This window comes from Ctenopharyngodon idella, chromosome 23 (genome assembly GCF_019924925.1).
Source record: "Ctenopharyngodon idella isolate HZGC_01 chromosome 23, HZGC01, whole genome shotgun sequence".
NCBI classification, from domain to species: Eukaryota; Metazoa; Chordata; class Actinopteri; order Cypriniformes; family Xenocyprididae; genus Ctenopharyngodon; species Ctenopharyngodon idella.
This window is the reverse complement of record NC_067242.1, coordinates 1,026,668-1,052,305: the sequence shown is the minus strand read 5'-3', so window position 1 is coordinate 1,052,305 and position 25,638 is coordinate 1,026,668. Positions and strand designations below refer to the sequence as shown.

At 35.8% G+C, this 25,638-nt stretch overlaps 1 protein-coding gene across 3 annotated transcripts; it reads left to right on the top strand.

Moving 5' to 3' along the window:
* The first annotated feature begins 1,931 nt into the window (after positions 1-1,931).
* Positions 1,932-25,446, top strand: si:ch1073-59l16.1 (polymeric immunoglobulin receptor). Of its 3 annotated transcripts, XM_051882903.1 has the most exons (19): positions 1,941-2,055; positions 7,706-7,805; positions 9,653-9,672; positions 9,833-9,952; positions 10,696-11,026; positions 11,106-11,206; positions 11,286-11,344; positions 11,470-11,532; positions 11,824-11,898; positions 12,021-12,089; positions 12,219-13,164; positions 13,892-13,936; positions 16,161-16,472; positions 17,591-17,930; positions 18,783-18,877; positions 20,717-20,784; positions 20,972-21,037; positions 21,295-21,338; positions 21,799-25,446. In XM_051882903.1, the coding sequence occupies exons 11-19, from the start codon at positions 13,116-13,118 to the stop codon at positions 21,869-21,871; spliced, it is 1,092 nt and encodes a 363-aa protein (XP_051738863.1). In that variant the 5' UTR covers positions 1,941-2,055; positions 7,706-7,805; positions 9,653-9,672; positions 9,833-9,952; positions 10,696-11,026; positions 11,106-11,206; positions 11,286-11,344; positions 11,470-11,532; positions 11,824-11,898; positions 12,021-12,089; positions 12,219-13,115; the 3' UTR covers positions 21,872-25,446. The 3 variants fall into 3 exon arrangements, with proteins under 3 accessions (XP_051738862.1, XP_051738863.1, XP_051738865.1); XM_051882905.1 differs by lacking the exon at positions 13,892-13,936 and having other exon boundaries at positions 1,947-2,055; positions 9,653-9,952; XM_051882902.1 differs by lacking the exons at positions 13,892-13,936; positions 16,161-16,472; positions 17,591-17,930; ... (3 more) ...; positions 21,295-21,338; positions 21,799-25,446 and having other exon boundaries at positions 1,932-2,055; positions 9,653-9,952; positions 12,219-13,092.
* Positions 25,447-25,638: the final 192 nt, after the last annotated feature.

Here is a 25,638-nt window from a genome sequence, read left to right as displayed (position 1 = left end):
ATGGTTAGTGGATAAATTTATGTTGATTCAACTCATCGATGTTAATCTTTTGTGCAAATCCAGCGTTGAATTGACCCTCGTTTGTGAAGCAGTCTGGCGTAAAATGACGGCAACAACACTCTACTACAACAACTCTTCCTCTCCTCTAAAGCAGCCCAACATGGCCCCGCCCCCTTTGTTGTGTGTTCTCAGGGGTGGGGTTTATGTAAATTGTGGGGCTAGTGATGTCACCAACCCGGGAAGAAGCTTGTTGTAGTCCTTACCAGCCGTTTGTTGTAGTCCTTAAAAAGTGATTTCTGTAAAAGAAAATATCTCTCTTTGCATTGAACTTTGAGCATCGTAACTTTGCAGATGTTGTGCACTAAAGTTACAAAAAGTGAAATCAATCAAACACTTTTTTAATAAAATGCCTTGAAATAGGATCTCTGACTTTGAGCTTTGTAGAGGAGGAGCGAACAGCATTATCACAATGAAATGTCCATTATAACAAGCATGTGAAACATGAGCAGGAACAATACATTTGTGTAAAACACATTGTGCAAGGAAGCTTGCAAGATAAGTGACCACAACCATCAAGTGGTGAATGTGGTCAAGCAGAAGATTCTCACGCCGATGACTGTTTAATTCACACCAGAACTTATTTTCTGCCTTTAGAAAATTTTATTGTTTCCTCATTGACTAATTTCCCCAATGTTTCAGAAATCATGGGAATCATAAATGTCATCTGTCATAATGTCAGGCATCTATGACACATTTATTGTTCATAACTGAAATGCCGAAGCGAGTAAATCTGGGGTCTAAAAATAGCATTTATTGATTAAAATGATGTAGCATGTTTTTTAAATAATGTTTTAAAGGAACAGTTCACCCAAAAATGGCTGAGTCTCTCATTATTTAACCTCATTTAGTTTCAAACCTGTGAATTTTTCCATCTAACACAAAATGACAATTTTCCACTCAGTTTATATTCACGTTTGTGAAGTCATACAGTTGCTTTGTGTGATGAACAGACCAAAATTTGTGAACCATATCAGTCTTTGTAAAACAATTTCTACAAGAATTATTCAGTATGATTTGTAAACCAGTTAAAACTGATTCAATACATAAATTGCTTATTAATAAATGTTCACCTTTTAATAATAATACATTTTATTTACAATGTGCTTTTCTTAAACCCAAAGCGCTTGTTTCCTCTAGTAATTATGTGTCTAATTTTTAATTTTGGGTTAATTTTAAGCCAGACATATAGTCATTTTTAAACAAAGTCCTTACCGTCAGTAAAGTGTCTGTCCAAGAAGTAAAATCTATCATCATCCCTTGTTGGTATAATCATATTCATGCAAATATTGTACAATTTCTGAGTGCTGTTCGTATGTTGAGTTCTCAGACGGGAGAAACAAACATGAGGCCATTTCAGATAACAGAACCACTAACATTCTGATTATTGACATGAGGAATATTCATGAGAGAGAGCGGCGCGTACTGGTGTGTGATTGATGTTAGAAATACAGCAGCTTCAACTTAAAGGTCACAGCAGGTGAAATCAACCAAAACTTTTTAATCATTTTAAATGACTTATTTTATTCAAAGTCAATGGAAATAGTCGTATCTGCTTGCTCTTTCTTTGTCATTTTAGCTATTGCTGGTCTGTACATTGGAGATCAGATGTTGACTGGTTTTGAGGCGGTAGTGTTACTGTCTCATTTGCTGAGAAAAACTGGCATAAAACGGTGTAAGCTTTATAGGAGAGTGTGTGGAAGAAGCATGTTGGACCTTGGACGAGGCGTCTGTGGAGATCAGGCGTGATAAAGGGTTAGTGATTGAAGATGAAGAACATAGGATAGTACTGGTGCTCAGTGAAGGAACTACAAATGCCTGTTTACATCACTGTCTGTGAGAACATAAACCACCACCGCTACACTCGAGATGACCTCAAACTTCACATTTACACTGAACGCTTCCTTACTGTTCGCCTCAGTTCAACTCTGAATCATCCCTCAGGTAGACCAGCTCTGTGAAATCCACAGGAACCTTCGCATCTGCTCAAACTCCACAGTAAGAATGTGTTTGTTTGCGTTTTGAGTCAGGAATGTGTTTTTAATAACTACTATGATTAGATTGACCATTAAAGTGGTTTCCAACCATCAACCAACATCCCAAAATGCACAGGATGTTGAATAATCTTATAAAATCTCTAAATCAAGACCAGAATTTCTGCAACTCACTCTGAGTTTCAAGCTACATCAATACAATTCTATATAACCTTCAATCTATAGCTTTTAAGCTTTTATTTTGTCTTAAAGTCCCCCTGTGGTTAAAATCAAGTTTTTAATGCTGTTTATATGTCTATGTGGTTTTTTTAATATGCTTTAAGACAAACCAACACCATTGCTGAGTACTTTCTCTTTAAAACCGCAGTGAAAAAAAAAAAAAAAAAACGCGGTTTGAAATCGCTGGTGTTACTTTTAAACCTTTTAGGCATTTAAAATTGAATCGATTAGTAATTTTTTTGTTGTGTTTTTGACATTTCTATTTTTTAAAGGCTATTTAGTTTTTATTCATTTTAATTTTTAGTATTAATGGTTCTATTAAAACTGATTTTAAAGAGAATCAGAGAAATATAAAATCTTATAATCAAATAATCTGCTGTGTAGTTATCTATTATTAATGCACAAAACTAATAAAATTCAATAATAAAGTCTAATTGTGATGTTACTTAATTAACCAGAAGTAACAAATGTATGAAAAACATAAATTAAACCCACATTTGTATGAATTTCTCATTGATTCTTTCCTCTTGCAGCTCGAGTGACAGATAGCCATTATTAAGTTGATAATGATCGTGCTGTGCAAAATCAGTCATATTTATACATTACTTATTTAATACAATTAATGTGAAATTATCAGTTCATATTCTTGCTTTTGTGCTCAACAGAGCGAGTGCTGCCGAGAAATAGCAGCTTAAAGAAGCTCAGAGTAAAAGAGTTTTACTGTCTCTCACCTCAGCTTGTTATTTTAAATATTGCCTTCTTTTATATGTGTTAAAGAGTTTTTAATGCTGAATATCTAAATATTAAATATCAAATACTAAATATTATATAATATACTAAATATCAAGTACCTTGCAGCCTTGTTGTGTCAGTTATAGCTCAGGGATGTTTATGTGCTTTAAATGTGTGTCATGTGAACATTTTTGTTCTTTTTCTAAAGCCGTCAGATCACTGAGAGAACAGACGTTGAGAAATGTCAGACACCTGGCAAAATAAAAGCCTTCGAAGCTGCTTTTAAACAAAGAAAAGTGTTAAAAACAACCCAAGTTGGGTTGAAAATGTACAAACCCAGCGACTGGATTGTTTTAACCCAGCGGTTGGGTTAAATGTTTGACCAATGTTTTGGAGATATACAGTGGGTACGGAAAGTATTCAGACCCCCTTAAATTGTTCACTCTTTGTTATATTGCAGCCATTTGCTAAAATCATTTAAGTTCATTTTTTTTCCTCATTAATGTACACACAGCACCCCATATTGACAGAAAAACACAGAATTGTTGACATTTTTGCAGATTTATTAAAAAAGAAAAACTAAAATATCACATGGTCCTAAGTATTCAGACCCTTTGCTCAGTATTTAGTAGAAGCACCCTTTTGATCTAATACAGCCATGAGTCTTTTTGGGAAAGATGCAACAAGTTTTTCACACCTGGATTTGGGGATCCTCTGCCATTCCTCCTTGCAGATCCTCTCCAGTTCTGTCAGGTTGGATGGTAAACGTTGGTGGACAGCCATTTTTAGGTCTCTCCAGAGATGCTCAATTGGGTTTAAGTCAGGGCTCTGGCTGGGCCATTCAAGAACAGTCACAGAGTTGTTGTGAAGCCACTCCTTCGTTATTTTAGCTGTGTGCTTAGGGTCATTGTCTTGTTGGAAGGTAAACCTTCGGCCCAGTCTGAGGTCCTGAGCACTCTGGAGAAGGTTTTCGTCCAGGATATCCCTGTACTTGGCCGCATTCATCTTTCCCTCGATTGCAACCAGTCATCCTGTCCCTGCAGCTGAAAAACACCCCCACAGCATGATGCTGCCACCACCATGCTTCACTGTTGGGACTGTATTGGACAGGTGATGAGCAGTGCCTGGTTTTCTCCACACATACCGCTTAGAATTAAGGCCAAAAAGTTCTATCTTGGTCTCATCAGACCAGAGAATCTTATTTCTCACCATCTTGGAGTCCTTCAGGTGTTTTTTCACTTGCACTGAGGAGAGGCTTCCGTCGGGCCACTCTGCCATAAAGCCCCGACTGGTGGAGGGCTGCAGTGATGGTTGACTTTCTACAACTTTCTCCCATCTCCCGACTGCATCTCTGGAGCTCAGCCACAGTGATCTTTGGGTTCTTCTTTACCTCTCTCACCAAGGCTCTTCTCCCCCGATAGCTCAGTTTGGCCGGACAGCCAGCTCTAGGAAGGGCTCTGGTCGTCCCAAACGTCTTCCATTTAAGGATTATGGAGGCCACTGTGCTCTTAGGAACCTTAAGTGCAGCAGAAATTTTTTTGTAACCTTGGCCAGATCTGTGCCTTGCCACAATTCTGTCTCTGAGCTCTTCAGGCAGTTCCTTTGACCTCATGATTCTCATTTGCTCTGACATGCACTGTGAGCTGTAAGGTCTTATATAGACAGGTGTGTGGCTTTCCTAATCAAACACAGCTGGACTCAAATGAAGGTGTAGAACCATCTCAAGGATGATCAGAAGAAATGGACAGCACCTGAGTTAAATATATGAGTGTCACAGCAAAGGGTCTAAATACTTAGGACCATGTGATATTTCAGTTTCTCTTTTTTAATAAATCTGCAAAAATGTCAACAATTCTGTGTTTTTCTGTCAATATGGGGTGCTGTGTGTACATTAATGAGGAAAAAAAATGAACTTAAATGATTTTAGCAAATGGCTGCAATATAACAAAGAGTGAAAAATTTAAGGGGGTCTGAATACTTTCCGTACCCACTGTATATATCTATTTCTACTCAGCTGTATATCATGTGAATGTGATGTTTAAAGTTAATGTTTCATGGGGTTTGAAGCAAAAAGTCCACTTCCTGTTCTCTTGGCTGTGCGATGCATGTCATTTTTAGACTAGTGCACAAGATCTTTATGAACAGACCATATGTGGGTTAAGAGTACTGAGGTGGCATGGCCAAAAGAGGAAGTGAATGTTAGTTGTCGAGAAAATGCCACCACAGTGTGACCAATAGAGAGGCTGGACCTTTTAGACAAAACCAAGATAACACTGTGTAGAAAATACAACAAAGATGTACTTGACATTAGCTGGAAGTTACTCATCAAAAGCAATTTAAAGCAGCTGAATGACAGGCTCGACTCACCTGAGGTTAAGTGCTGTAGTTGCATTCATGCACAGTTTCTTGGTCACGTCTGTTGGGAGAAGATTTTGAGTTAGTTATGAAAGAAGAAAATGTAAGAATTATGAGTTTAGATCAATTGTGTGTGAAACCTGTATTTGGGTTTGACTGGTTCCTCAAATGTTCTGATGTATGAAGATTAGTCCATTAAAGGTGGGGTAAGCGATATTTTAAAAACGCTGTTCGAAAGTTGGTCGGACCGACACAACCAGACATCATCATTATTGTGTTAAATTCATGTTCCTGGTAATCTTGAATCAGAATAACTTCCCCTCCCTCTTGCAGCATCTCTTCTCTTCTCTGATGACGAGGGCGGGGCAACCTGTCACTCGCATGAGATCCACCAATAGCAAACCGCAAACATCCAATCAATTCCCCACGGACAAAATCAAGCCCCGCCCTACATTTGTTCTTGTTTGAGAAGCCATTTCACTCAGATATATGACACGATAGAGAAGAAAAGATAAGCACAACTTCACTTTCATGACTTTAAAGAGGTTATATGTATCAGAAACCCTTGTTATTAGCGACACCGGTGGCCAGTAAGTGAACTGCAGCAGCAACGTACTTCTTGCGCCCATGCACACGTAACATACAAGAGACGTTCAGTGACCCAATATACTCCCAAGTTCTCTTTCGTTCTTTGCTTAGAAGTAAAAAGTAGTTGTAAATAGCTTTGCAGCAATATACTGGTAACAAACATCCAGGTGCCGTCCACGCTTCTGAGAGCGACGTTTAGATGAATATATAAATATGTGCTGCGCACTTTCCTCTCAATAAACATCTGCAAAGTTACGACGCTCAAAGTTCAATGCAAAGGGAGATATTTTCTTTTACAGAATTCTCTGTTTAAGGACTACAACAAACGGCTGGTAGGGACTACAACAAACTTCTTCTCGGGTTGGTGACATCACAAACCCCAGAATTTACATAAACCCCGCCCCTGAGAACACACAACAAAGGGGGCGGGGCCATGTTGAGCTGCTTTAGAGAAGAGGAAGAGTTGTTGTAGTAGAGTGTTGTTGACATGCCGTCATTTTACACCGGACTGCTTCACAAACGAGGGTCAATTCAACACTGGATTTGCACAAAAAATTAACATGACGGCACATGCTAGTCGATGAGTTGAATCAACATAAATTTATCCACTAACCATTCAGAAACGTCCAGTTTCATTCTAAAAGTTGTAACTTCTTCCTGAGTCTCTCCATCAGTGTCGACTCCGGTTTGAACAATGTAAGGCTGAACACCGTTACTGACAATCCTCATTTTGGCTGCGTGAGATTCTCCAGCTTTGTTGTTGTTGAGCGACCAAAGCGCGAGCTGTTAAAGCTCCGCCCTCTTCTGGAAAGGGGGGCGGGAGCAGCAGCTAATTTGCATTTAAAGGGACACACACAAAAACGGCGTGTTTTTGCTCACACCCAAATAGGGGCAAATTTGACAAGCTATAATAAATGATCTGTGTGGTATTTTGAGCTGAAACTTCACAGACACATTCTGGAGACACCAGAGACTTATATTACATCTTGTGAAAGGGGCATAATAGGTCCGCTTTAACCTTTAATATTATAATGTACCAACTGGGGTTCCCAGAGTTTACAGCATTAATTGAGAGATATCTTTTCTTTGAGAAAATGTCCTATTGTGCCTGATAAGCCCCAAATTAATCAATATTGAATCAATTTGAATAGAATCGCAAGCTTGTGAATCGAAATCGTATCAAATAGTGAAATCAATGCCCATGCCCTAGTGTCAATAAATGTTTTCTTGAAGCTAATGTTGTTTTCTTTTCTTTTATTTATTTGCTATTTATGTTCTTGTCAGAGTGCACTAGAATGCTCCATTTACATGATAAAAGCACACAAAAAAAAATTTCCACTGGGGGACGATACACCCCAGACCCCTCTACAAGGTTTTAATTCGGAAACATGCCACCTTTTTCACTGCTTGTGAGTTTGCAGGTCTGAGTGTTTCAACATCTTATCTGCAACACTTCTATAATTAAAAAACAATATTATCTCAGGTCAGATCTGCAGCAGGATGTTGTCATAGATGCAGCTCTTATGAACACTAGCAAAGGTTACTTTAGTGTGGTACAGGAAGAAGATACAGAAACAGCTCATGCAAATCATGTCAAATATAAGCATATTGGCTTGCATTATACTTTTTTTTCTCCATTTAATTTAGCATTCAGTGTTAAAATGAACTATTATTATGTACTAGAGAATGTGTTAAGTGCATGATATGTTTGCATGTGGACTGCAGTGCATGAGCGCTCACAAACGCTGTGCCCTCTTTAGGGTGAAATAAATATAGTCCTGCTAAGATCGGCTCATTCTCACTCTGCCAGCATGATGATGGCGACTCTACTAGTTATGTTCCTCGTCAAACACTCTTCAGGTATGACAAAAACTCAATTATGCTGTCTGTCTGTGATTTTGGGAACAGGTGTTGAAGTCAGTGCTGATATAGTGTGTAATAAGCGATTGAGCACAATTATTCTGCAATTTAGCTGTTGTGAAACAAAAATATTTTTCATATTCAAGCAGCGTTAATGTTGGTCATGTATATTTTATCTGCTGTAATACATGACTGTGTTTTCAGTTGAAACCAAAGAAAACGTAACATATATTTTATTTTGGTTATTTCAGCGATGGTTGATTCATCAACATATATAGCCTATGCTGCAGTCCGACAAACTTCAGACAATTTTGATCTGTGTCCCTTTCTGTCAGTAAAATCAAAGCACGCAATGCCAATAATTCATTTACAAATTGTTCATTCTTTTGAGTCAGTTCGGGTTTAATTCTGATGTGTGACTCAGTTTGATTCGTTCTTAGTGAATCATTTGGAGTTGTTTCACAGTTGGTAAAGCAGCATCTGTTTTTAAGAACAATGAGAATATACACCAATCAGGTATAACATTATGACCACTGACAGGTGAAGTGAATAACACTGATTATCTCTGTTAGTGTGTGGGATATATGAGAACTTTTTCCCCTCAAAGTTGATGTGTTAGAAGCAGGAAAAATGGTCAAGTGTAAGGATTTTGACAAGGGCTAAACTGTGATGGCTAGACGACTGGGTCAGAGCATCTCCAAAACTGCAGCTCTTGTGGGGTGTTCCCGGTCTGCAGTGGTCAGTATCTATCAAAAGTGCTCCAAGGAAGGAACAGTGGTGAACCGGAGACAGGGTCATGGGCGGCCGAGGCTCAGTGAAGGCTGGCCCGTGTGGTCCGATGCAACAGACGAGCTACTGTAGCTCAAATTGCTCAAGAAGTTAATGCTGGTTCTGATAGAAAGGTGTCAGAATACACAGTGCATCACAGTTTGTTGTGTATGGAGCTGCAGACCAGTCAGGGTGCCCATGCTGACCCCTGTCCACCACCGAAAGAGCCAACAGTGGACACGTGAGCATCAGAACTGGACCACGGAGCAATGGAAGAAGGTGTCCTGGTCTGATGAATCACGTTTTCTTTTACATCACGTGGATGGTCGGGTGCGTGTGCGTCTCTTACCTGGGGAACACATGGCACCAGGATGCACTATGGGAAGAAGACGAGCCGGCGAAGGCAGTGTGATGCTTTGGGCAATGTTCTGCTGGGAAACCTTGGGTCCTGCCATCCATGTGGATGTTACTTTGACACGTACCACCTACCTAAGCATTGTTGAGACCATGTACACCCTTTCATGGAAACGGTATTCCCTGGTGGCTGTGGCCTCTTTCAGCAGGATAATGCTCCTGCCACAAAGCAGAAATGGTTCAGGAATGGTTTGAGGAGCACAACAACGAGTTTGAGGTGTTGACTTGGCCTCCAAATTCCCCAGATCTCAATCCAATCGAGCATCTGTGGGATGTGCTGAACAAACAAGTCCGATCCATGGAGGCTCCAACCTCGCAACTTACAGGACTTAAAGGATCTGCTGCTAACATCTTGGTGCAGATACCACAGCACACCTTCAGGGGTCTAGAGGAGTCCATGCCTCGACGGGTCAGGGCTGTTTTGGCAGCAAAAGGGGAACCAACACAATATTAGGAAGGTGGTCATAATGTTATGCCTGATCGGTGGAATATGTATACTGAGATGAGCTCATAAATTCTGAAACAAGGCATTGTAAGCCTAACATTTGCTAATATTTAATGTTACACTTCATCTTTAATAAAATCTTTAGTGGAATTATCCTTTTTGTTATTATTATTATTATTATTAATATTATTATTATTATTAATCATTTTTCTTTCTGCAGGAACTCAAGACATTCATACAGTCAGTAAAATATCTGTTCAACAACATCAAACTATCATAATCCCTTGTTTATATGATCAGAAATATGTTAGTAACATAAAATATATGAGTTCTGGAAGTTCTTGGTACTTCAGTAGACCTGTAATACACGACAGAATGTCTTTTGTGGATAACCAAACAGAAACAATTTTTACGGTAACGTTGAAGAACGCTGACATGAGAGACACTGGCAAATACTGGTGTGGGATCAGCATACCTGGATCTGATCCTGCCGCAAGACTTTACTTGGAGGTTATAAAAGGTATCATTTATTTTGTTTTGCATTCTAAACCAATCCAGTCGTTTCTGATGGAAGCTTGTTTCCGGCCACAGAATAATAAAAAGTAGTAATTGTAACTTTTAATCTCGCAATTCTTTTTTTCTCACAATTGTGTTTATATCTTGCAATTCTGACTTATTCTTGCAATTGCGAGATAAAAACTTCTAAAATCTTGTAATAAATTCATAATCTCACAATTACAAATTTATATCTCACAGTTCTTAAAAAAGACTTGTTTCTCGCAATGTTGCGTTTTTATCTCGCAATTCTTACTTTCTCGTAACTGCGACTTTATATCTCGCAATTCTGAATTTTTTTTTTGCAATGTTGAGTTCAAATCTCGCAATTCTGACTTTCTCGCAATTGCGACTTTATATCACAAATGTTTTTTTTCTCGTAATGTCGAGTTTAAATCTTGCAATTCTGACTTTTTTCTCGCATTTGCAAGTTTATATCTTGCAGTTTGGACTTTATAACTTGTAATGGCATGTTTAAATCTCACAACTCTGAGAATAAAGTCAGAATTGCAAGATATATACTCGTAGTTGCAAGATAAAAAGTCAGAATTGTGAGATGAAAAGTCGCAATTACCTTTTTTTTATTTTTTTATTCTGTGGCCCAAATAAGCTTCCATAGTTCTCATATTCCAGGATGTACAAATTTAGACATAAATTAGCAAGAAAAACAAATGCATTTGTCTTTGACGTGTTGTGTGAAATGTTTAGATAAACCCAGACTCCATGTCTCCAGTCAATACGTGTCAGGATATGAGGGTGGGAACGCTGTCGTCGTCTGTCACGGGGCGTCACAGTGGTGTCAGATCGGAGGCTCTTGTGTTCAGACAAATGAAGGAACCTCAAATAAAACTGTAGTGTATGTCAGTGGTGATGCTCTGAATGTGACCTTGCGCGAGCTGAAGACAGAGGACGGAGGATGGTACTCCTGCTCTGATGGAGAATCACAGATGCCGGTTTATATTACCGTGAGGAAGGCCCCATATACAAGACGAGACCCTGTTCAGTATACAGGTCACACCACAGCATCCGTTCAAGAGAAGTAAGCTACACATCTGTACACATTTATTCAAAATACTCACGAGACATTAGTTGACCTCACTTGATTCATCCAAACTCAGTCCTGTGCTGAAGCGCGTCCCGTGGCTCGTCATTCTGGGGGTGATGCTGCCCGTAATCGTCTGCGCAGCGGTGATACTGATCAAAGTAAACTACAAAAGAAGTAAGTGATTCAGTTATTCAGTCAGACGGAGAAATAACTAGCAGCATATGTACATTATTACATGTGTGTGTATCTGCAGAACAAAGAGTTGAAATGTCAAATCCTTCTGAAGGCATGAACAATCATCACTTGCCCAAAGTAAGTGACTGTTCGTCCGAAGCACAACTTTCACATTCACAGTAATGTTTGTAATGCATGGCTGTTGGAAAATCACAGCTTTTGATCACTATTCATTACTATTATGATTAATTCATTTTTTATAGGGAAATGATCAGGTTACGTGTGAAAATCTCTATGAAGAGTCTGGAATTAAACAAAACATTCAGGTCCTTTTTTATGACATTTATAGCATTAATTTGCTTACTATAAACTATGGAAGCCCGTTTACGACACTAAATAAAAAAATAAAAACAGTAATTGCGATCTCAGAATATCATGCAATTGCGAGTTTATATCTCACAATTCTGACTTTTTTTCTCACAATTGTGAGAAAAAAGTTGCAATTACCGTTTTTATTTTTTTATTTAGTGGCGGAAACGGGCTTCCATAATAAACTGTTGTTATAAGTTTGTTGTTAATAAACTTATTAATTTATTTATTAATTTTATTTTTAATAGGGTAATGAGAAAAACGAGGAGGCAACATGTGACAGTCTCTATGAAATCATGTCTGGAACTAAACAAAACATTCAGGTGATTTTTTTATGTTTTTAATGATTAGTGATAATTAAAGATTAATGTTTGGTGCATTAATCTGCTTGCACTATGAAGTGTTGTTGTTGTTGTTAATTTATTTACACATTTTATTTTAATAGGAAAATGAGAAAAACAGCGAGGCTGAAAATCTTTATGAAATCATGACTGGAATTAAACAAAACATGCAGGTACTTTTTTGATACAGTAATGAAAGTATATATATTCGTTTACAGTGTATTAATATGAGTTCATGTCAACCTAACTCTTTTTTTGTTGTGTTTTTGTCTCTGTGGTCGTGTCCTCATGTGTTGTTGTAGATGACTGTGATGGATAATAAAAACATATATGAATCTATGGTCAGAAAAGTGAAATAGTTATATAATCAGACTTTTTATAATGTTTTATAATGTTGTGGAATGTGTATGAAATTTATATTACGACTGTGATGTGAAGTAATGGTTATCAGGTCACGCATGTGAATTTTGCTGGGAATCGAGCGTTGCGAGCTCTACTGTTTGAGCTCAGGAAAATAAAAAATAAAATAAAATACAATATTCCCATTTTGTGAAAAACAAATAAAAATGTTGTTCAATGCTGTTTTATAAACCATATGTTCTCATGTTTACTTTTTTAGTAATGTGTAAGAAAGTATTAATGTTAAAGGTTTACTGTTTTACCTGATTTTTATTTCTTTTCCCCCCATAATGCGATTTTTGAATTGTATTAAATCTAATAAGGGTCAATTTCACCTGGAACATAACACTCAAACCCAGAATTTTAACATAAATGTATTGTTCTCTGTCTGTTTTAGTTCATTCTGTCTCTCAGTGTCGTCTTCTCTGTACAGGATCTTTATTTTTTCACCGTTTCAGTTTGTGCTTGACCTGTGTGAGGAGTAATGCAACGCCAGGGTCTGTGGCTTTATTTTCATCAAGTGGAAAAACTGTGGGTGTAACATAGTGCTTATTTCTTGTTTTTTGTCATGCCTTTTAAAGACTTTTGTAGAGAAAATGTCAATAGCTGGTCTTTCAACAAACAAATCCTTCTGTTCTTGCTTCGGGGGAATGTATCACCTGACTGTTATAAATAAATAATTAGTTTCGTCACACTATCCACAAATACTCTTGCAAAATAGTGGTGGAGTGTTGCAGAAAAAGAGGAACTAGAGATGGGAGAAGATTTTCACATGCAAACATCTTCACAATGAGACAACAATGGATCTAGGCTGTCTTCTCTTCATCTGCATCTTCACGAATCTCTCAGGTGAGACGAATAACACCAGCATCCGTATGCTTCGTCACACTTCTTTTATTGTCCTGTCAAAATATGAATCATTTTCTTGAATAATCTAAAGATTTGCAAATAAACTACAATTTATAAAGTCATGAATATTAACTATGATATTGGCATAAAGAGACTACAGTAGGGTCTAAAAGTCTGAGACTATATTGAAAATTCAAAAAGAAATTTAAGTTTTAGGATTTGAAAAAAAAACTTAAGAAATAATTAAGATTTGTTACTATTTTTGGATCAAACTTTTATTTTTTATGTACATTCATGTTAATATAATTTGAAATAAAATGTGTATTAAGTAAGGAACAATTAAAATAAAAAGACACAGACTTTTAGATTGATTCAATATTTTGGCAAAACTTTACAATAAGGTTAATTAGTTAAACATTAGTTAATGTATTAACTAACCAGGAGCAATACATTTGTTACTGTATATCTTCGTTAACGTTAGTTAATAAAAATACAGTTCATTGTTTGTTTATGTTAGTTCACAGTGCATTAACTCATGTTAACAAGATTTTAATAATGTATTAGTAAATGATGAAATAAAAAATTAACAAAGATGAATAAATGCTGTAGAAGTGCAGTTCATCATTAGTTCATGTTAACTAATATAGTTAACTAATGTTAACTAATGAACCTTATTGTAAAGTGTTACCAATATTTTAATATTTAATAATATTTCTTTTTTTTAAAGGTGCTCACGATGTCCCTATATTGAAAATATGGGATTCAAAACTATGTAAAATACACTATGTAACTTTCGGCCCTCTAGCGGTTAAAAAACAAAACTGCATGCATTTTGTGGAAGAACATTGTTTTGGTTGTGATTCGGCTCTGTGATTCATTCTATGATTCATTCTCATGAAAAGAGAGAGAGATTATCCTACTTCTCATATAACATTCACTACTAGGCTTAAAGGGCTCATTGATTATGATTTGACTTTTTTAACTTTAGTTAGTGTGTAATGTTGCTGTTTGATCATAAACAACATCTGCAAAGTTACGACGCTCAAAGTTCAATGCAAAGGGAGATATTTTCTTTTATAGAATTCTCTGTTTAAGGACTACAACAAATGGCTGGTAGGGACTACAACAAGCTTCTTCCTGGGTTGGTGACATCACTAACCCTAAAATTTACATAAACCCCGCCCCCGAGAACACACAACAAAGGGGGCGGGGCCATGTTGGGCTGCTTTAGAGAAGAGGAAGAGTTGTTGTAGTAGAGTGTTGTTGACATGCCGTCATTTTACACCGGACTGCTTCACAAACGAGGGTCAATTCAACACAAAAGATTAACATGACGACACATGCTAGTGGATGAGTTGAATCAACTCCACAGCAACTACATAAATTTATCCACTAACCATTCAGAAACATCCAGTTTCATTCTAAAAGTTGTAACTTCTTCCTGAGTCTCTCCATCAGTGTCGACTCCGGTTTGAACAATGTAAGAATGAACACCGTTACTGACAATCCTCATTTTGGCTGCGTGAGATTCTCCAGCTTTGTTGTTGTTGAGCTGTTAAAGCTCCGCCCTCTTCTGGAAAGGGGGCGGTAGCAGCAGCTCATTTGCATTTAAAGTGACACACACAAAAACGGCATGTTTTTGCTCACACCCAAATAAGGGCAAGTTTGACAAGCTATAATAAATGATCTGTGGGGTATTTTGAGCTGAAACTTCATAGACACATTCTGGAGACACCAGAGACTTATATTACATTTTGTAAATAGGTCCCCTTTAAGAGATATAACCAGTTTAGATGGAAAGGATCTCAAGCTGACTAGCTGAAGACGTTACTATTCCAGCACAGCGCTACAACGATCATAATAAATTGATCCTTCACAATAGATGATGCTTTACAATCAGTGAACTCTGTCAGAGAGATACATATGTTCAATAAAACACCTTACTCACCTGTTGAGTAATAAAAACACCATCATCTGTGTCACTTTTACAACATTTCAAATCCCTCAGTTCTCACCATCTCTGAATAGCCAAGCCGATGTAGATTCTGGTTTCATTATGAGCTCTTTTTGCCAGTAGACTCTCCTCTGTTCGGCGTTTGTTTAAAACAGGTGATTCTCTGTAGGTTGGAGATTTAGTGGCTCCATGTCAACCTTTCGCACTCGTTGTGACAACTAACCTCTGCCACTCCCACACCAGACACGCGTCAAAGCAGCCGGTGTGGTGAGAAATCGAGTCCCCCTTAGGAAGCTATAGGTTGTGAAATCAAGCATTTCTCGTTCTTACTGTTTTTTTAGTTAGCTTATGTACTAGCATAGCATACATCTACCCGATTAGCCTGCTAGCTTATATTAGGTATGTTTTTTGCTTCCAATATCTGTTTTCCTTTTGTTTTATTATGCGATACATAGGCATTCATTTTATATTTCAAGCATATTGTTTGTGCACTTAATGTAATAAACATCATACAATAGTGAAATAGGTTATAATTAGTCAAGACATCACGATAACAACTTTTGATCAGGCATTACCGCCTGGGGCCTAAAGGAGACCCGATTCCTGGGGGGGACTCGATTCTCATGACACCGGAGCAATTGTTCTCTATTTACGGATATGACGAGACACACACGGGCGAGTCACATGTCACTCATATGTTTCCCCCGAAAACCATCTATAAATACTTGTTTACCATGTGAATCAGGGTAAGACAAAAACATATTTTGGTTTAAATGTTGTTAATATTGAACAAAAAAGTTACATAGTGAACCTTTAAAGTTTTAGGATTTGGGAAAAAAAGTAAAATCTTCATTAAATATACAAAAAATATTTAAGATTCAAATTATTTTTGATCAAACTGTTATTAATGTATGTTGGCCTATATTTATGTGTATAGCTATGTTTTTAAATTTTATTTGAAAAATCATAATAGCATAAAAAGCCACAGATTTTTGGATCAATTCATTTTTTTATACATATATATAATATTTCTTTTTTGCAGGGGCTCAAGATGTCACCACGGTCAGGAAAATATCTGTTCAGAAAGGACAGTCTGTCATAATTCCTTGTTTATATGAACAGAAATATGCATTTTCATACAAATACTTGAGTGCTGGAGGCATTTGGTTTTTGAGTAATGATATAGCATCCTTCGACCACCATCACAAAAAGGTATTGATCTCTGACAACACGTCACGTAACGTCTTCACTGTCCGCTTCGATGATGTTCAGGAGTCGGCTCAGTACTGGTGTGCTGTTCATATTCCTTCTGGTTTTGATAAACATGCAGGCTTCTTCTTGGATGTCACCGCAGGTGAGACCCTCACACACTCTCAGTGGGGTTCTTGACTCAATTTCAAAGAGCCCTTTTGCCTATGCCAAAAATGTATGGCCTAAGGAGAAATGTCTTAGCATAAAACAGGTATGTTCAGGTATTTTGGATTTTTTGAAAAACTTATTTTTGCGAACTAGTCTTAGGTTTTTGGCCCGATCGGATCCAAACCAGTGCAGCAAGATTCTCTAGAGTCTGATTGTCAAGAAAAACAGTTGAAAATTTCAATTCACGGTCTCTAAGGGCCGCCAAAACGTTTGAAGTGGGCGGAGCCACTTTTACTAAAATGGCTATAACTCGTGAACAGAATAAGATATTTTCACCAAATTTGGCACACCTATGTAAGAGCTCATTCTGTGGTCGTGTGAAAAAGGATGTGGCAACTGTCCACTTGGTGGTGCTAAAACAGGGGAAAAAAACATGAAAACAGCTATAACTACTTCACCATTAGTCCGATTGACTTGAAATTTGGCATGCAGTGTCTTTGTCCGAGGTGCCACGACTGTCTATGAGGACATTGACGTATCTCAAAAAACATGGCCGCCATCGGCCAATGAATTTTGAGCAACTCGCTGTGCCTGTTTGACTCATGGCCCTAGAGGCCTGTGAAAAATTCGAAAGAAATCGGCCACTGGGGGCGCCTTCGTGTTTTTCATGTGCGTAAAGGATTGTGCATTGCACGATTTTTCGCTCACACACACGACATTCATACCACATGGTAGAACTTCTCATTGTGAGCAACTTCACCTCTAGGACCGCCGCTGTCCATCGAATTGTTCGTTAAATATTGGAGATTATTTCAAAAACCAACTTTGGTGAACTAGTCCTTTTGCGCAACCTCAATAACTGTTAAAAAGCTTTATAAACCATATATTTCCTATGGTAAATTACCTGTTTTGACTGTAAATAATCGTTTTCATCTATGATCGAGATGGTTACAGGCTAATTAAAACATTATACCTTTCTTACACATGTGCTAAAAGGCGTTAAATCGCTTGAACCCCGATAATTGCAGCTTGCAGCTATATTATTATTATTATTATTATTATTAACACACTGCTAAATGAGTGGCAAACTGATGTTTTCTATGGCATTTCTAGGCCCTTCGAGTCTTTATGTGAACCATCAGGACGTGAGCGGATCTGAGAACGGTAGCGTCACCGTCACCTGCTATCATCGTGGGCAGAGAGATGTGAAATGGTGTAAGTTTGCAGATCGCTGCGTGACGGGGAGGTTTGGGACTTTAGATGGAGCCTCGGTTGAGATCAGATCTGATCAGAAACACATGACTGTGACCATGAGCGGACTGAAGAAGGAGAACACAGGCTGGTACTGGTGCTCAACAAACGACCAGCAGATGCCTGTTCATATTACTGTACATCATACTCAGGCGCTGGTCACTGCAGAGACGGATCAGATCACACTCACCTACCGGAAGAGGTAAAAACACTTGATCTGTTAACAGAATCATTTACTCTCCTTCATGTGGTTCCAAACTCATATGGTCTGGAAGCTTGTTTCCGCCAATAAAAAATAAAAAAGGTAATTGTGACTTTTTATCTCACAATTCTGACTTTTTTTCTCAGAACTGCGAGATATAAACTCACAATTGCAAGTTATAAAGTCAGAATTGCAAGATATAAACTTGCAGTTCTGAGGAAAAAGTCAGAATTGCAAGTTTATATCACACAATTCTGACTTTATAACTCACAATTGTGACTTCTGGGGGAAAAAAAGTAAAAAATGTGAGATATAAACTCGCATTTGTGAGGAAAAAACTTCAGAATTGTGAGATAAAAAGTCGCAATTATCCTTTTTTTTATTCTGTAGCGGAAACAAGCTTCAATACATATGACTGTAGCGATTCATAACCTTTTTCATCAGCTGAAATGAAACTTTGTTTGAAAGTATAGTGTTTTATTTGATTATTTTAATTTTAAATTTTAGGATTGAATTACTTATTAGCTTTTCATCAACTCACAAACCCAATGTCTCTGTCAGAACACAAAAGGAGATATTGTTAATAATGTCCAAGCTGCTCTTTTCCATATATTGAATACAGGTGGTTTCAAAATAATACATGATATTCAATTCATTTTGAGGCAAACAGCAACTTGAATATTTGTAAAAATATCTAGAAATTGTTTCATATATGTTTGAGAACTTCCAATAGTACATTTGTAGCTTTAACATCTTAACAGCTTTAAAATTTTAACATCGAAATTATGCCATTTTGATGTATGGATGCAATTATTCAGAAGTTAATATATTTTCTTTATTCTGTTGCATTAGGACGGCTATTTTATTTCTGTTGCCTGTGGTTTTGGAAATTCTCCTGATCATAATCATTTACTCAGCACTGAAACTGCTTACATTTTGCAAAGAAAGTAAGTTACATAAAGTCACAGTATCCACCCAGCTAACAGTGAACGTTCTGGCAATGTTCTCTCGAAGTTATGAACAAACATTCTTCCAGCAACATTAATAGTCTTTCATAAAGTTATCAAAACCTTAGCACAAAAACATTATTTATAAATCATCGTTCATGTTTTATTTTTTAATGTTTCAGTTGGATGTTCTTCTTAAATGTTTCTACTTGTTTCAGAACGTTCAGAGAACATTTAAAAGTAACGTTCCCATAATGTTTAAAGAAATGGAATATTCAGATAACCAAGAAAACTTTAGAATAACTCACGCTATGAAGCATTAGTTAAGCATTAGTAAATAGTTAGTTCATCATTTATAAAGCATTATTAGTAAGCAGTTTATAAATACACCTATAAATGCTTTGTTCTTGATTTATAAGCATATCTATAATGTGTTTAATAATTGTATTTTCATGCTTTATTAATGATCAATTTATCATTTCTAAATTAAGTATTACATTATTTACAAACCAGTTATTTAGGAGTTGTCAGTGGTTCATAAGATTATTTATAAAGTGTAAGTAAATGATTAATAAACTATTTAAACATACATTTATACATCTTATCATTTAGACATATAGTAATAGTTACTCAGTGTGTTAATAAATGCTTTATTAACACATATTCCTGCTGTAATTCATGATTAATTCAGGAAGTTATAAAACATTTAGTAGTTGTCAGTGAAATATTGTTGTGAGCTCATCTAAAGTGAGCACTATTCATGCCTCGTAAGGCTTTTATAAAGGAGATTTAAAGGATACAGAACATAGAAATATTTATTTCAAGGAAAAAAAATTAAACTTTACGATGGGTAACTTGATATAAAATTAAAAGTAAACCTCTGCAATTTCACAGAAAGTAAAAATCCCTGTACTCCTCCAGAAAACATAACTGTGCAGAAAAATGAAACTAAGCTTTTGCAATCTGATATAAAAATACATTTCTGTAAAGTGTAAACATTGCTGAATAAAATTTTACTAGTGCCAACACTGGATTACAGGAGTGCCAAAATACAACAAATAATATTTTTATAAAACATTAATAATGTAATAAAATATTTCACAGTGTCAAAACTACCTCTTTAAATCATTAGAGAACAGCAGTGCAGAAGATCACTGAGCCTTTAAATCTTCTTTATAAAGCTTTACGAGGCATGAATAGTCCTCACTTTAGATGAGCTCACAACAATAGTTAACTGACAACTACTAAATGTTTTATAACTTCCTGAATTAATCATGAATTACAACAGGAATATGTGTTAATAAAGCATTTATTAACACACTGAGTAACTATTAATATATTTCTAAATAATAATATGTATAAATGTATGTTTAAATAGTTTATTAATCATTTACTTACACTTCCTAAATGATCTTATGAACAACTCCTAAATAACTGGTTTGTAAATAATGTAATACTTAATTTAGAAATGATAAATTGATCATTAATAAAGTATGAAAATACAATTATTAAACTCATTATAGATATGCTTATAAATCAAGAACAAAGCATTTATATGTATTTATAAACTGCTTATTAATGTTTATTAATGCTTTATAAATGATGAATTGACTGTTTACTAATGCTTAACTAATTCTTCATAGTGTGCAGTTATTATAAAGTGTTACCAACAGATTTAAAAAAATGTTTTGAATGTTCAGAGTAATAATGTTTTCTTAACTTAATGGGAACTTTAGTAAAATGTTCTTAGAATATTTTTTTGTTAGCTGGCAAACCATAATAGACTTTTTTTATAGGTTTATAGCTACAATTGTTTTTAAATTGAACCTATTCTTTCAGGATGCTTGACATCTGTGAATGAAGAGGAAAGTCAGTACATAACGATGCACAGGAGCCGATCCTCGCCCGTGAGTTCAGAGACATTACATCATCATCATCATCTGTTCCTGATGACGCTCACACAATGATTCAGCACTAGTATTGGATATTGGATATAAATATTTGTACTACATTCAAAGAAACAACAGATCAGACAAATTCAAAGAAAACTCTTATTAGATTAATTGTCTGTTTCTCTTTTGTGTTAAATTCCAGTCATATGGAGGTACTTCTGGAGAAGGACCTTATGAAATCATGGCTGAACTCAAGAGAAACACTGAGGTAGATCTCCATTTCTCCTTTTATACTATAATAAAACACCACTTAATATTGAAGCTGCCTGCTTCTGGTCATAAATCCACCGGCCCAACTTTGGCCAAAAAAAGTGACTTATCAAATATGGTAAATACTTATAATATATTTTCTGCATGTTTAATTTTTGTATTTGGAAAAAATGCTTTAAAAAAACGCTTTAAAATAGCAAAAACTGGTTAGCTGATCTATTTAATAAATAATTGAGTCTTGTTTTCCTCTTCTAGCCTCAGAGAGAGTCGGATTATGCGAACATCAGGGAGACGTGGCTGTGAGTCTGTGTCTGTTTCTTTAATATCTTCCATTGGACAATAATAATTCATCATTATTCAAAGCTCTATTCATTAAAGAAAATCCCCCGGTCTTGTGAATTATTTATTATTAAGGAACTGACTGAACATCCATAGTTAATACACCACTGTTCAAACATTTAGTGTCAGTGAGATTTGGTAATGTTTCTGAAAGAGTCTCTTCTGCTCACCAAGACTGTTTAATTGATCAAAAATACAGTAAAAACAGTGAAATATTATTACAATGTTTTCTATGTGAATATATAGTAAAGTGTAATTTATTCCTGTGATCAAAGCTGAATTTTCAGCATCATTACTCCAGTCTTCAGTGTCACATGATCCTTCAGAAATCATTCTAATATGATGATTTGATGCTCAAGAAACATTTATGATTATTATCAATGTTGAAAACAGCTTTATTTTTCTGTTTTATCTCATTAGCGGCAACATCAGAAGTGATCCTCTGATTCAGCAGCCGTTCACTGGTCTTCCCTTAAATCTCTACCAAGCCTGAGCACTGTTTTAAAGAGACTGTATAATATAAATATTTGATTTATTTTTATCACTGTTCAATTAATTCTAATATGCCCTATAAAGGGTCCTCATCTCTGCAGTTTATGACGAGGTTTACTCATGCTTCTGTAATTACATATTCGTTCCTCAAGGGGGCCTCAGAGACATTTATCATGAGTGTCAGAGGGACGTGATGTTGTGCCTCCATGAATGTGTGTATTTTGATTACCATGACTCTGTTTAACAGTATTTTGTCAGTTTGTAAATAGTGCAATTTTATGGAAGCCCATTTCTGCCACATAAGAAAAAATGCTTTTCTAAATCATTACTATGAGATAAAAATTATGAAATGATGACGTACTAAGTCATTTTTATGAGATGAAAAGCCAAAATTATGACATAAGTCAGAATTATGACTTATGTCACATAGAAAGTCATAATTATGACAAAGAAAGTCATAGTTTTTATCTTATAATTTTGACTTTTTAATTTAAAATTATGACTTAGTGTGTCATACTATGGTTCTGAAACGTACCGGTACTACCGGTGTCATGACAAATCGGATCCTCCCTCAAAATCAGGTCTCCCCAAACTGTCATTTAATGATTATCCTAAGTATATACAAATGATATTAATTCAAAATACACATATAGCTTACTATATAATGCTTAAAGGGTTAGTTCACCCAAAAATGAAAATAATGTCATTAATTACTCACCCTCATGTCGTTCCACACCCGTAAGACCTTCGTTCATCTTCAGAACACAAATTAAGATATTTTTGATGAAATCCGATGGCTCAGTGAGGCCTGCATGTTTTGAAATCGGCCATCACTATATAAGTCGTTATTTTGTGTTTTTTTGGCGCACCAAAAATATTCTCGTCGCTTTATAATATTAATGTTGAACCACTGTACTCACATGAACTGATTTAAATATGTTTTTAGTACATTAATGGATCTTGAGAGAGGAAATGTCATTGCTGGCTATGTAGGCCTCACTGAGCCATCGGATTTCATCAAAAATATCTTAATTTGTGTTCTGAAGATTAACGAAGGTCTTACGGGTGTGGAACGGCATGAGGGTGAGTAATTAATGACAGAATTTAAATTTTTGGGTGAACTAACCCTTTAAGGAAACACATTAATGCATAATAAAACCAACTGAACGTAATTTCTTAACTGTTAATTAATAAATAATAATAATAATCGCTTATCTATATGCTAGTATATAAGCTAACTTATACAGACGTAAATGGTCATTATAATGTAGCTGAAACAGTATTTATCATAACATGATTTTGTAGGAATCAGGCACAAAAGAGAGAACCTATTAAAAGCAATTTGAACCAATGGAATTGCTTGGGGTCCTAAAGGAGACCTGATTTTGGGGAGTAAACACTTTTCTTTTTAACACTTTTTGATTTTCTCAGTTTGTGTAAATCTACTTAGGGTTCAGGGAATTTCTTTTGTTCCACATTAATTTCACACATGTCTGGTACAAATATGTGGCTTTGTTTTATTAAAACAGTGTATACTTTTTTCTTTATTTACCCCGAAAGAAGGGAAGTGAAATGTGACAACATGCCCCATAGGTGGGGCACATTGTAACATGACCATATGACAGCTAAAAATTTTATCTGACTTTATTAAAAATATATACGTGACAAACTAAAATATTTTGTCAATAAAAGACAATATTTTTTTTTTTTCATATAATTTTTTTTATTTTATTTATTTTTTTTTTTTTATAATTCTAATTTAAATAATTTTGTAGTTTGACAGGGAACACTCTCCAAAATACAGCACTGGTCAAAACAATACACCCAAACAGATGAAGAAACATATCCAGACACTCAGAAAAACACAGAGCTGAACTCAACACTCCTCCCTCCATCACAGCTCTACAGAACACCAGACAAATAGACGAGACAGTACAAATGCTGAACATTTCTTGAAATAATATTTTCTGGATGTTCAGGTTCTTCCTCTCAGCCCTTATTGACATTTTTTCCCAAAATTTTATCAACAGAAATTCAAAAAAAAGTTAATTATGCCAGTTATATCGTAACTGTATAGAATAGTGTAGTTCTAGTAGCGGGGCAGATTGTAACGCAGTGTTACAACGAACCCTATCTGTGCAACTGGATTTTAACCCTGGTTATTGTCTTCTGATAGTTAGTGAAGCATTAAAGAACTACCCAAACAACAGACAGGAGATTAAAATAATATCAGATTTGTCTCATTTTAAATAAAAACAAAAAATATAGATGAAAAATTAGCTTAAGTAAGAAATTTACTTTTGCTATTGTTAAATAAATGTTCAGTGATATCTTCCAAAGATTTTTGAATTTTGGCGCAATTTTTTTCTCTATATATTGTCGAAATGGCAACTAGTAAATACGCTAAGTTTCTTCATGCTAGCGTGTGTGGAAATATTTAAACCATGTGTGTTACAACTAACCCCGCGTTAGTTTGTGCCTCAGTTTGTCACTACTCCGGTACCAGTTTGTACTAAAAAAAACGTTACCAGCTTTTCTGCAGTACCGGTACTGAGTACTCGCTGAATATACCCGACATCAAAGGTTTCTATTTACAGCATGTTTTTAGAAGCGTTAAGTTTAACCAACAAAGGGTAAACACGATGTAAATTCATTGTACAATTAAGACTTTTTTATTATAACAGGAGTTTTCGTGAGAGTGCGGAATTCAGTGAGCTTGTGCTTTAGAGATTGATGGGGCCGGTTCACACCATCTTCAACACCGTCAAATACGTGTTTTGAATGTAAACGCGATTCATCAATAGCGTAATTTTGACCCTTTTGGCTTGCCATATCTCGTGCATGACACACCGGCATTCTAAAACGCGGCGCTCAAGAGAAAAGATCTCACGTTTTTTGTCATTCCACTGACCTGAATCTTGCATTTTTAACAGCAAAAATGTGTTCTGTGTGGCATATATATATATATATATATATATATATATAGGTATAATGAGCAGCATTGCTCGTTTATCTGCTGAAACAACAGACCAGCATCAGTTGATTAAGATGCTTTTTTGTTTGTTTGTTTGCTTTTTCAGAAGGGTTATGATTGAGTCATTTATCACCGTTATGATAAATAATTAATAATTTAATTTAATTAATTCTGACAGCAGCTGCCCTACAGCATTTAGTAATTGTTTCACCATCTTGAGTGTTTCTCTCACCTCTCTGTTTCTTCATAAAGCACTGAATGATTCATGCTCTGACAGGTTAAACTACATTTCACAATTTATGAAGAAAATGTGGGTGGCAGTTACAATTTTCTCATTATTGTGAATGTCTGAAGATTTCCTATAGTATTTCCTACCTTTTTGTAAAACAAGTGCGTTTAATTGTACTGAATGTGCAGTTTAGTGTACTTCAAATCTTATAGTATATTTTAAAAAACTGTACTTTTTACAATTTCATGACTGAAAGTGCACTTTGTAATATATATATATATATATATATATATTTTTTTTTTACTTTGAAGTTTTAAATCATTATGTTTTAATAATCTTTTGTCATGCATTAAAGAAGCACACTTGATTACAATTTTAACTGTATGTGTGTTATTCAATATATTACATTTAAAATAATGTTTTAGTTTTCCATAAGTCAATACTTATGGTTTAAATGCTCCATAAAAGTTCAAATCTTTCTAGTCATCATGTCAAAAGCACAGACCCGTAACAGCTGAACTGCTCAATACATCATGAGTTCAGTATGGAGAGCTGATCCTAGATC